This window comes from Brassica oleracea, chromosome C3 (assembly GCF_000695525.1).
Source record: "Brassica oleracea var. oleracea cultivar TO1000 chromosome C3, BOL, whole genome shotgun sequence".
Classification (NCBI taxonomy): domain Eukaryota; kingdom Viridiplantae; phylum Streptophyta; class Magnoliopsida; order Brassicales; family Brassicaceae; genus Brassica; species Brassica oleracea.
In genome coordinates this window covers 50,589,570-50,602,927 of record NC_027750.1, presented here as the reverse complement: position 1 = coordinate 50,602,927, position 13,358 = coordinate 50,589,570, and the positions used below count along the sequence as shown (strand labels likewise).

At 36.6% G+C, this 13,358-nt stretch overlaps 2 protein-coding genes across 3 annotated transcripts in view; one reads left to right on the top strand and one right to left on the bottom strand.

The window, feature by feature from the left end:
• The first annotated feature begins 8,794 nt into the window (after positions 1-8,794).
• LOC106331776 (putative caffeoyl-CoA O-methyltransferase At1g67980) lies at positions 8,795-10,780 on the top strand. The gene is made up of 5 exons (XM_013770189.1): positions 8,795-8,932; positions 9,206-9,291; positions 9,879-10,023; positions 10,106-10,234; positions 10,345-10,780. The coding sequence occupies exons 1-5, from the start codon at positions 8,867-8,869 to the stop codon at positions 10,633-10,635; spliced, it is 717 nt and encodes a 238-aa protein (XP_013625643.1). The 5' UTR covers positions 8,795-8,866; the 3' UTR covers positions 10,636-10,780.
• Positions 10,781-10,985: 205 nt separating this feature from the next.
• Positions 10,986-13,358, bottom strand: part of LOC106334342 (microtubule-associated protein 70-2-like) — an 8,331-nt gene continuing 5,958 nt past the window's right edge. The window contains exons 10-12 of one of the 2 annotated variants that reach the window (XM_013772641.1): positions 11,666-12,205; positions 11,435-11,601; positions 10,986-11,372 (exon numbers count right to left, since the gene is read on the bottom strand). In XM_013772641.1, the coding sequence (XP_013628095.1) occupies positions 11,449-11,601; positions 11,666-12,205 (693 nt within the window). In that variant the 3' untranslated portion in view covers positions 10,986-11,372; positions 11,435-11,448. The remainder of the gene's footprint in view (positions 11,373-11,434; positions 11,602-11,665; positions 12,206-13,358) is intronic. The other variant, XM_013772642.1, reaches the window with a different exon arrangement.

The window sequence follows — 13,358 nt, the reverse complement described above, 5'->3', positions numbered from 1 at the left end:
CCTCAATGATCAAACGATCAGACAAGAACATCAAACAAACCGATTTACAATTAGGGTTTTAGGGTTCTTCATACAACCGAATTTTACATCCTATCATCTGGTTCTATATGATCAAATAATCACAAAATCTAACCGATATCTTATCATAAATTTCTTTATTCCAAACTTAGAGTATTGATTTCTATTATTAGGGTTTTGCAAGATTTTAATTTGTCTTAAACCTTTATCAATCAAGCCAAATTCGATGTGGGTTCTTTATTAGAGTTTCAGATTTACCATTTCTTTTGTAGGGTTGAACCGGACCACCAAAAAGCAGAGAGAGTTCGCGAGCTGGTGCGTGAGGACTAGTCGGGTCGCGAATCGGGAACGAGCTGAAGCTGGTCGGATTGCTATCGGGTCGCTATCGTCTCGTCGGATGTGGCTGAGCTGGTCGTTTTCGGCTGCTTGTCGGATCGTTGGACTGATCTGATCGGATGAAGAAGAAAAACAGACGAGAGAGAAAAGGAATCAAGGTTTCTGTCGGCTGGAATTTTAGGGTTTATGGGTTTCAGATTTAGCTTATGGTTTTAGGGACTATCTTGCTGATAACGTGTTATAAAATAAGGATGATGGGAAATGTTATAAAATAATGATGATGAAAATGATTTAATCTGTATATTATTTATTCATAGAAGTTCCTTTATATACAAGAATATACCGTCATAGATAAATGGAAATCCATAGTAATATGGAAATCCTAAACATACTAGGAAAAGGTAAAGATACATATTCCTAATCTAATTAGGAAAAGGAAAACCTAATTACATAAGTAAAAGAAAAGTCGGTCAAGTATAATGGAAAACTTCCAGCCGCCTTTGGACATGTGGTACGAACCGGATGGGCCGGTTCTGGTCGGACCGGATCAGGCCGGTTATGGCTCGTCCACATAAAGATTTGTAACAGACTCATCATTTTTTTTTTGTCTAATAACTTTTTTTGATTAAACGACAATACAAAAACACTATAAGAGCACGATCAAATGCCAAGTTGTTCAAAATGAGTTTTTTTCAACTATAAAATAAATTATTTTGACATGTTTTTCCTTAATAACTAAAATTTATTTTGTTTTAAAAATTAAACATTTTAAAACTGATGTGTGTTTAATGGGTTTCTAAAGAGTATTTTGTGAATTCTCATTTGAGAAAATGTTTTATTTTCTTACTCATAGATACTTAACGAAAACTTGTATACTAAAATGTGGTTTTATAAACTTTTAGATAACAAACAAAACGGAGAAGTAAGCAGCTGATCAAAAGATGAATATATCTTCAAAGGGAGAAATAACTTGGATTTGAATATGAACCAAATTTCTTAAAGTAATCAACCAAATTAAGTATTTGTTGAGAATGATAAGTTGATAATGGATAATAAAAGTGTGAATCCAGACCTACCAATCTTGTAATATAGCTAAAAATATAACTCAATTATTGGTCACTTGAGATAGCCAATGCAAAATGTCATCCCACTGGGAAGGAGCACTCTTCAGATGTAATCAATGTAAAATGTTTTGCCCGACTGAGAAGGAGAATGGACACTTTAACAACTGACTTCGAGTGTAAACAAACCTTCTATATGAAAATAGGTTGATTATAGTTAAAATTTTGTTGTTCATTAGTCTGAGCGTGGAATCTGATTGATTACCTAAAATAATCTCCTAGACTATATTTGCGAAGTGATTTTGCCACATTTCATCTCTACAATCATTTTCACAAAACAAATATGACATGACTACTGAAATTGATGACATAGCTTCCGAAAAAATATGACATGGATAATTTTATTTAATGTTGATTTATATTTTTGGTAAACTTATTAGAATATGGTAATAATTCATATATTACATTTAATGTTGATATTTATTTTTGGTAATTTTTTTTTAAATATGGTAGTAGCTCATACATCATCTATAAAATAAATATATTCATATATAACATTTCAAATTTTGAAATATTATTACTTTTGTATAATTATACAATTTGTATTACAGAAGCTTTCAAAAATTTCTACAATTTAAAAAAAAAAATTAACTATATAACCGTAAGATCATTAGTTTCTTATATATCTACAAATTTTATAAATATTATTTAGGCTAAATTTTTGATAATTATACAATTTTATATCATTTTATTAGTTTTATACAAATTGATTTAATATATATCAAATTTATATTAAATATTAGTAAGAAAATAGTAAAATCTATAATATTTAATAAATTTTATTTTTAATTTTTAAATATAAGTTAGATTTTTAAAAAAATTTATTCCACATGGTGCAGGAAAACACCTAGTAGTTTGTAACTGTCAATAAAAATGGCCGGATGTCTATTACAATAAAATAGATTTTTTTTTACGACACGTGTATTTTTTTTTAAACTTCACTCGAATTTGTTTTAAATTCTAGACATCTTTTTCTCTTCATCTTGGGCTCATGGCCCAAATTATAATTACTTTAGATAAGTCCTACATTTTTCACAATCAATCAAGCTACCCCACTATTTCCAGTCCACTACGTACTCTTCAATCTTTCTTTAATTCACCTTCACCTACTTCATCGCATATAAAAATGAAGCATATGAGCGACTACGCCAAATCCTTTCGCTTTTCGAAATCCAGAATTCGTGTCCATTATCACTGAAAGCCCTCTACCATGGCGACTTATGAAGTTCACTTATTGGAGCTGAATGTTGTCCACTGCAGAGAAACCGTTCGGATGAGACTATTATGTGAAAAAGGCCGGTGAGCTGATGGTGATCGACATGCTGCTTATTAATGCGACGGTCAGCCGGAACCTTATTTCAATTTTTAGTTTAAGATTTAGAGTTTTCTAACTTTTCCTGTAAATGGTCATTATTATCCTCCCTACATGATCTGAGTGCTTTTGATGTTGCAAGAAGCAAGCCAAAATTACGGTTTGGTGACGCTCCTTTCACGATTAGATTTGTGATTTGTTCCCATTACGTTATCAGTTCGTAGCTTACTGAAGCGTGTGCCCAAACCAGAAGTTATGTTGTAATCATCTTCCCAAAGCAAAAAAAAAAAAAATAAAGTGTTCTTCAGGCCAATTTTAGCTTCTGTAATCTAATTATGAATTACCAAACTTTCTTTCTGTGAAGTGATTGACGACAATAATGGCAGTGCACAAAGCCGCAGAGTAATTAACTTTACTAAACATTTCATGTTATTTTCGGAGTCTTCTTGGATTTAATTTTGTTTGCTCTAGGAAATATGCAAAGCCAAAAAGGGAGAAGAAAGGTTGTTTTGCTTTATACCACTCATGATGCTGCTTTCTTTTATTCTTCTACAGCTCGTGTGTATCAAGAACCGTGGGTGAGTACTACAGCAGTAACACGTTATGTGATCTCGAACTCAATATACTGAGATGGTGTTGTTATGCATAATTGTTTCTAGGATTCCCTCACAGAATTATACAGTTATATGTGACAGGCTAGACATGTCTTTGATCCGTTCCTTTATAAGACTTCTGTACGTGGACAGCTTCGAGATATAGCTCACCGAGGCAGAGCTCAGTTCCTCATAGAGTGAACGAGTCACGAGCTCACTCGCGCTTATACCACGATACTGTTTTAGGGTTACTTTCAGCTTCTCACCCGTCTATGAAGACCATAGTTCTTTCCTTTGCTTATCAACAATCTGGGTCAGTGATGCTATGAGACTAGAGGTCTTTGACGCAGAGTCCTACATTCCACAGTTAAACATGAGTTAAAGAGGCTTTATTTTTCAAATGAAATGGAAATTGTCAAAGTCTTGAAGAAACCTGGGAAGGGGATTCTTCCTTGATGATATTTATCTATGCCATACTTTAGTATAACGATGGAAGCATCCTCCTCTACCTTAACACCATTTTTGTCTTGATAAAAACAACGCCACACACCTGCCCTCACACGCACACCACAAATAAGGTTAAAGTTCCTCGAGATCCTAGCATCCACGAGGCACCATTGCCTTTCTTCAAACCACCACAAGTGCTACATCGCTGGCGACTTTCCGTTGATGCAGCTGAGAGGAAATAATTTCTATAAATCCAAGTTTTGTAAGAGAGAGATCTACCTGATATATGGTACTTTCCTTACATTCTTCTTCACCCGCTCTTTTTATAATATATTTGGTACTTACCATTTTCTCCATCTGCACTTTCTTTCATCCCCTGGAAAGTAAGCATCAACCAACTATCATATTAAAAGTATTTTCTAAAATATAAAAGATGTTATCTAAATCAAACTTATAAAAGATAATTACTATATATCCATCTAAACGTGTAGTACCTTCAGATTTGATCTCGTGTGTCCCCTCATCCTTTCGCTTTATGCTTACCTCTTCTACGACAATTCTTCTTCAGTTTAAGGAGTAAGGGGGACGGACTTTGGTTACATTACATTTAAGTTTGTTTTTTGTTAGTTACAGTTCGGGTTCATATTAACTTTTGATTAAGTTATTTGATATGAAATGGTACATAACTTAAGTAAAAGAACTTCCAACAAATAATTTTGTTATTGAAGTGAGTACTATAGAACGCTAACCTCAAGAACACAAAGTATATCTCAAACTCAATCACTTTATTAATCTCTCAATGCTTTAGAAAACTCACTAAAAAACTAAAGCTCACAATTCATCAGTTATGCAACATCATATGCATCTCCTTATATATAACTCATAACTTCCTAAACTCATTAGGAATCACAAATAGATAATTTCCTATTCTATAACTCGGTAGGAAATACATTGCTTGATCTCCAAACTACTTCAAGCTTAGCCCAACATTCTCCCCTTTAAGCTTGAACTCATCATCACTCACATCTTGAACACCAATAAGCTTCCTCATCTCCACAAATTTGATTCTACCAAGAGCCTTGGTCAGTATGTCAGCTCGTTGTTCGCTTCCTGGAATATGCTCAACATCCACTTGTTCGTTCTCAACACACTCTCGTATAAAATGAAATCTTCGGTGTATATGTTTGCTTCGTCCATGAAAAACTGGATTTTTAGAGAGTGAGATAGAAGACTTGTTGTCAACATATATCGTCACCTTCTTGTTTGATTGCCCAACGACTTCTCTCAATAGATCCTGCAACCATATAGCTTGTTTTGCTGCCTCAGTTGCAGCCATGAACTCTGCTTCACATGACGACAAAGCAACTATCTCTTGCTTCTGTGAACACCATGATATTGGACTTTTATTAAGATAAAACACATGCCCTGTAGTGCTTTTGCCGTCGTCATCATCAACATTGTGGGAACTGTCACTGAAATCCATTAGATCGAGACTCCTTGTCCGAGTAAACACAAGACCAAGCGTACTAGTTCCACGTAAATAACGTAGCACTTGCTTTAATGCCGCACCATGAGATTCTTTAGGATCTTGCATGTATCTACTCAATACTCCAACTGCGAAAGACAAATCTGGCCGTGTATGAAGTAGATATCGCAAACACCCTATCCTTCTTCTATATTCTGTCTCATCAATGCTTCTTTCTTCGAGTGATCTTGAAAGCCTCACGTTCATATCCATGGGTATATGTGTCGGGTTACAGGCATCCATGCCTGTTTCTTCGAGTATTTTCTGAGCATAACGTTCTTGTTTTAACACAATGCCTTCACTATATTGATGTACCTCAATTCCTAAGTAGTATGTCAGCTTACCAAGATCACTCATCTCAAATTTTGAAGACATCTCTCGCTTAAATTCGATGATTGACTGCAATGATGTTCCCGTCACAAGAAGATCGTCTACATACACCACCACAATGAGAAGACCCTTCTTGTCGTTTTTTCTGTATACTGATGGCTCTTTGGAGCATCTTTGAAATTTAAACTCCAAGAGAATCTGATTCAGCTTTGTGTTCCATGCCCTGGGAGCTTGTTTCAAGCCATAAAGAGCTTTTTTTAGCTTATAGACTTTGTTTTCTTTTCCTTTAGCTAGAAAGCCTTCTGGTTGCTCGACGAAAACTTCCTCCTTGAGCTCACCGTGTAGAAACGCAGTCTTTACATCGAGATGATGTATCTCCCATCCTTTGCTTGATGCTAAACCAATAATCAGACGAATCGTTTCTATGCGAGCCACAGGAGCAAAAACCTCATCGTAGTCAACACCATGTCGCTGAACGTACCCCTTTGCTACCAATCGCGCTTTATACTTGCTTATGCTCCCATCTGCGTTTCTCTTAATCTTAAAAACCCACTTCAGACCAATAGGTTTTATTCCTAAAGGAAGATCGACCAGCTCCCAAGTATCATTCTTCTCTATCGACAAAATCTCGTCTTCGCATGCATCAAACCAGACCTTTATTCCTTTTGCTTCGTTAAAATTCCATGGTTCATCATTTATTATCATCAACAGCCTTTCACACTCGATTTCGGCCACAAGAATATAATCGTCCAAGTATGATGGCTTTGTAGTAGTACGTGTTGATCGTCGTGGTTGAGGTTGATCGTGGTTTTCAGTTCCATTCTCTTTGTCATCTTCGTTCTCCTCCATCTCGTCATTCTCGTTCACTTCCTGCTCCTGCGATGCATCTTCTTGGTCGTGATTGACATCGACTTCTTCCACATCTCTCAACATGCCAGCAAATGAGAAGGTATTATGATCAGTCTCGAGTTCTGTTTCTCTGTTCCAGTCCCATGCTCTGTTTTCTTCGAAGATGACATCCCGACTGACCACAATATTTCTATTCAAGGGATCAAATAGGCGATAAGCCTTGGAACCGGGTTCAGTCCCAAGATGAACCAAGATTTTCGACCTATCATCCAGCTTCTTCCTTCCCACACTGTCAGTTTTCACATGACAAACGCAACCAAATACCCGGAGATGCGTCAGGCTCGGTTTCTTTTCTCGTAAAGCTTCATACGGTGTCATCCCTTGTAGTGACCTTGTTGTGATCCTATTCATCAAATATGTAGCATGTCTTACTGCTTCACCCCAGAAACGGTTAGGTACGTTCATGTGCTTCAGGATACTTCTAGTCATCTCAAGAAGAGTTCGGTTACGTCGCTCAACAACTCCGTTCTGCTGCGGAGAGTAAGGTGCGGTTAGGTGTCTTTTGATACCGTTTTTGCTGCAGAAGTCATCGAATTCTCGGGACGTGAACTCCCCACCGCGATCTGAACGGAACGTTGTTATCACCTTTTTCGTTTCTTGCTCAGCCAGTGCTTTAAAGCTTTTAAATTTAACAAATGCTTCGCTTTTCTCCTTCAATAATATAGTCCACATATAACGAGTGTGATCGTCGATGAGGACAAATACATATCGGCTTCGTGAAGGTGTTGATGGTGTGATTGGTCCGCATAGGTCCCCGTGGACAAGCTCAAGAGCTCGTGATGCTCGAAATGTAGTTGTTGATGGGAAAGGTTTTCTCGTCTGCTTCCGTCGCAGGCAGCTCATACAGGTTTCTCTTTCTACTTCGATGGTAGGTATACCAGTCACCAATTCTTTTCTGATCATCGTCTTCATCGTCTCTATATTGACATGACCAAGTCGTGCATGCCATTTAGATGACTCGTTTGTTGTTGAGGCTTGAAGACATTTGTAGATTTCATGAACTTGTAGGCTTACCTTGTACAGCCTATTACGTGATCTAGTTGTCTTAACCATTAGTCCTCCAAGCCGATCAAATAACATCAACACGAGGTACCATACGTTTTTCATATCGAGATCGGTATCAAAGAAACTTGGATTTACTTTCTTTTCATTGAGATAAACAACCTCATGCACCATCAACTCATCAGCTTCTTCCGTATCGTTAGCTTTCTTCTCAACAGTTTCTTGCAATTTTAGTAACCTATCAGGGCAGTCGGTCGCATAGTGGCCAAGCTTGTCGCAACGAAAGCACGTTATATGGGAAGTATCTCTCTCTTGTCCCTGGGACTGCCTGTAGGCTTCTCGTTGAGCTTGAAAGTTTCCACGAGCTCGGCCTCTTCCTCTCCAACCAGAACGACCTCCTCGTCCTCTCCAACCAGGATGATGTGTTGATGTTATTTGATCGGCTTGGAGGACTAATGGTTAAGACAACTAGATCACGTAATAGGCTGTACAAGGTAAGCCTACAAGTTCATGAAATCTACAAATGTCTTCAAGCCTCAACAACAAGTGCAACTAATTTAACAGTTTGGCTCATACTTTGAAGTGTCATGTTTTATTAGTTTATAAATACTAATTTATAATATATATATATATCATGAGCATGTTCATAAAATTTAGAATATTTTTTAAAAAAGTTTTATATAATTAAAAAAAAAAATCATATAAATAACTTTTATTATATACTTTCGCCCGTAGAGCGGGCCAACCACCAGTTATATAATATAGTAGGATATAGCGATCATATAGAAACTAAACATGTGTTCAATTTTGTTTTAAAAGTACAAATCTATACGGTAGAGTTCCAAACAACAAAAACTTTCTTGAAACATGGCCATCCAACCCATTACCGCCATAATGTAACATCTACTTTCTATACCGACACAAATGTACCGCTTTTTGCAGCTTGTCCGAGTCGTTTTTATTAAAGAGACTGATCTTTATTAAAAGTAGCACATAAACGTTAAATTCTTTATCGCTGTAACCGAAATGTCGAACCCATCAGATCCTGAAGGTAAACGTGGTGCCAACTGCAAAGCTATCGATATCTTTTGATTATGACATGCCACCAACTCTATCAGCTTTTGCGATTCTCATGAAATAAAGCAATGAAGATATACTATAAAAGGTAATAAAGCCATAAATAAAGATATAGTAAAAAAGACAAATAAAGTAAAGTAATATAGTATATGTCCATAAGTATTGCAAAGCTTTTTGAAGTTCAAGGCATCACAAGATGGAGCCAGATATGGAGAATTTGATTCCGTCCAAAGGAATTCTCAAGAACGAGGAACTCAAAAAGGTATGTTAATCAATCACTAGATTTTCCTCTAATTTATTACTCAATTGTTCTTAGGTACGATTATATCATCACTAATGAACTTAATCCCATCGAATTTTCGCATTAAACATGCTTGGGCAAGAGTGATAGACATCCCAGAAAGTTCTGGTGTTGCACCTCTTTGTTTACCAAAGATTTTACCATGTCGGATGTGTGAATGCTAAATCCGAACCAACCAATATATATATAATACGGGTGTGGTCGTGAATCAAAACTTGTTATATGTTCTCACAGTACATCTTTGAAACGTCGGCATATCCAAGAGAGCATGAAGAGCTAAAAAAGTTACGAGAAGCTACGGTTCACAAGTATGGCAATTTGTAAGTCTGCCTACAATCTCCCTTGTCCATGTTTCAATAACCATTATTCATTTTGATGAGCTATTATATTGTGAGAGATATGATCATATTTCTTTTCTTTCTACAAATTTCAAGTTTTATAAAGTTAAGATCCTTATCCTAACTTAAACATAAAACATTTTTGTAATGTTATTTTTGGGGGTGTGATGCGTGTGGAAGGTGACATAACTTTTAGAAGGGAGCTATCCTTATCTACAGAGTAACTAAAATAAGTAAATGAGTAACAATATTCATCAGGAGCACATGGGATGTTTGATGACGTGGAAAGGCTTATGCGTTAGTATAGATATTAGGAATGAATAATGAGAAAAGGTTATCCAGAGAAAGGATCAAATGAGGGGAAGTCTTGAGAGACTCCATTAACCTTGTAATCAGTTTATCAACAATCAACGTTATTTGCTTTATCTCTTTGTTTTGATCCAACAAAGATTCATTTCACGTATCAGGGTGTAATTAGCCCTACTAGATATTTTTACAATTTGTGTTCGCAGTTTCAGAGGAATACTAATACTAACAAACAAAAGGTATTTATGTTTAATTATGTGTAGAAGCGAGATGGAGGTACCGGTTGATGAGGGACACTTCTTATCGATGCTTTTAAAAATGATGAACGCCAAGAATACGCTTGAACTTGGTGTTTTCACTGGCTACTCGTTGCTCACGACGGCCCTCGCATTGCCTGAAGATGGCCGTGTATGCATGCAACAACTATCCTTAAATTTCCAAAAAGAATAAAAAATGATAATAAGACTATGAACTCTTTGGATATATACAGATTACTGCAATAGACATTGACAAAGAAGCTTACGAGATGGGTCTAGAGTTCATCAAGAATGCAGGTGTTGATCACAAAATCAACTTCATCCAATCTGATGGTCTTCAGGCCTTAGACAAGTTGCTGAGCGTATGTTATCCTTTACAACTCTCACTCATGTTTTTTTTTTTTGCTTTTGTTAGCTATTATTTTTTCATATATTCTTATGACATTGGTTTATACATTATGGAAAACCACAGGAGAATCCTAAACCGGAGTTTGATTTCGCATTTGTGGACGCTGATAAACCAAATTATGTTAACGCACTCGAGAGACTAATGAAGCTAGTGAAGGTAGGTGGAATAATAGCTTTTGACAACACATTGTGGTTTGGTTTTGTGGCTGAGGAAGAGGAAACTGTGCCAGTGCACATGAGGGTTAACAGAAAAGCCCTCATGGAGTTGAACAAGCGGCTCGCTTCTGATCCTCGCATCGAGGTCTCGCAAGTCTCCATTGGTGATGGTGTCACTCTCTGCAGACGCCTTGTGTGATTAAAGAGACTCATCAAACGTTCTTGGTTTTTTACTTAAATCAAGTTTTAAGAATCTTTCATGTTTTCTTGTCTCTTTAATCAAGTTCTTGTTCATTTCGTGTGTGTTGGATTATGCTAAAGAATAAAGATTTGTTCCTTTTTTCTTGAAATGCATGCCGACCACAAGAATCTATAAACAGAAGTTAACAAGCATGAGTAAAGAGATTCTAAGCTTTCAAGATGATTGAAGAGAGGCATTTATATAGATCAATATATCACATAAACCCAAATATATAATCGAATGATCACACAAAGACTGAAGTAGAGTACAAACAAACGAGGAATCACAGGTACACAAACTCTCTCTCTCTCTCTCTCTCTCTCCCTCTCCGTAGAACCCAATACAAAGCTCTCTAACCTATACACACGCAAACACAAACTAACTTCCGGATAAGGGGATGAAAATGCTATCCAAAAATGCCAACATTTATCTCCCTCTAACCAGTTTAACCCCCCTTCTCTCTTTACTGGGTTATATAGGTGTGAGGATGAGATTATCATCATGCTAAGCTATATGGTGATACAATCAATCACATGAGGTAACAAAACAAACACAAAAGTAAAATCAAGTGAAAGAAGAAGATATATAACCGCTAAACAACTTAATAACAAGAGCCTATAAGATTCTTTTACTTGTTATATCTTGAAGCTCATGCTCACTGTGTACTCTTGGTTCACCCGCTTCTTCCAGCAGCTCTGCGCAAATCCAAACGTCAAATTCAGTTTTGACTATCAACCACTCTTAACTATAGATATACCTTTCAGCAAGAATCTAAGCGGTGTTGGATGAGCTTTTGATATTTGAAAACCTTTTGGCTCTGTTGTCTTGATCTTTCTCCACACGCATTGCAGCTACTTCCCTTCTCATTTTCTTCGCTTCAACTTCCATTGCCTTTGTTAATGTTTCCACCTTCTTAGCTAGCATCTACAAAACATCAAAATTATCATACTTCCTTCCATTTACAACTACAAAAGATTCATTATTCTACCTCAATGGCATCATCCTTGTCTTTGAGACTTTGGTCCTTTTCATGAGAAGCTTTCCTCAAAGAAACTACTTCTTTCTGTAGTAAATCATACAAAACACCTGGCACACTGTCCTCACTTGCTGCTTGAGTGTTTTCACTTTGTGTCTTCTCCTCTGAACTGTCTTTCCACCCAGTAGCTGGCTCTGGTTCCTTAGATTCATCAGAAGCCTTGTTGAAAGAATAGTTCCCAGGTCCATTTAAGAGTGCTTTGCCCCTGTCCAAGGATCTTGTACCTCCATCAAATGACTTGGATGTTCCTTTAGAATTCTTCAACATAGAAGTTGAGTTAATAGACAAGGAATGTCTCATCTGAGAAGCTGGAGCTTTCTTTGACAATGCACCGTTTGATGGAAACTTTTGCAAGTTTTCAGATCCACCAAGCGACTGTCTGCGAGAGGGTCCACTCCTCATGGTCCTTGTCTCGGATGTGTTCCTAATGCTGCTGCTTGAAGTTCCTTTAAGTGCCTCCTCAAGCACTTTAAGCCGCAGTTGAAACTTTTCCTGCACAAACAAATATTTTACTTCTTGTCTTGTGTAACAAGAGCAAGACAGAGAAGCTGACTAATGAATAAGATCCTTTTTTTAAATATCAGGGCCTAAGCCCGTAATCCCCGAGGCCTGAAACCACATCATCATGTAATATTAGTTTGAATAGTTTGTACCTCGAACTGGGGACCTCTGACACAATGGTCAAGGTCATTTCCAGTTAAGCTAATGACCTCTAAGTGTTGAAAGTTAAACTTGATTTGGATCACATTTTAGGCTAATAATTTACTAATCATTTTAGTCCAAACTTAGTCCAATATCTAGAATCATACTCCACCTCCTTAGAATAAAAATCTAGATATTCTCATAAAATTATCTAGATAATTATAATAAAAAATCTTAGATATTATGGTAGAATTCTCTAGATTTATGATTAAAATATGTAATATTTTGTATTTTGGAGGGTATAAATACTCCCACTCCCCTTTCATTTTGTATCACCAAGAAATAATCAAGTTTGTAACAAACTTTCAAGTAATAATAAGAGTTATCTTCTAAGTTATAAAATCTTTTTTCTTCACAAAACTTATTTCTCTTCAAACACTTAAACACTTTCTCCATCCTTATAAAGTTTTTCATTCCAACAAAGTGGTATCAGAGCTACAAGTCCTTTTGAAGATGGCAAACAATGGTGTTCCCTTCCAAGTTCCATTGCTCACAAAGAGCAACTATGACAATTGGAGTCTTAGGATGGTGGCTATCTTAAGAGCACATGATGTGTGGGAGATAGTTGAGAAAGGCTTCAATGAACCAGAAAATGATGGTGGTTTATCTCAAACACAAAAGGATGGTTTGAGAGATACAAGGAAGAGAGACAAGAAGGCTCTCTGTCTAATCTATCAAGGATTAGATGAAGATACATTTGAGAAGGTTGCTGGTGCAAGGACATCCAAAGAAGCATGGGAGAAGCTTCAGACATCTTACAAGGGAGCGGAACAAGTTAAGAAGGTACGTCTTCAAACTCTAAGAGGAGAATTTGAAGCGTTACAAATGAAGGAAGGAGAACTCATCTCAGATTACTTCTCAAGAGTCTTGACGGTTACTAATAACCTAAAAAGAAATGGTGAGAAGTTAGATGAGGTGAGAATCATGGAGAAAGTTCTTAGAT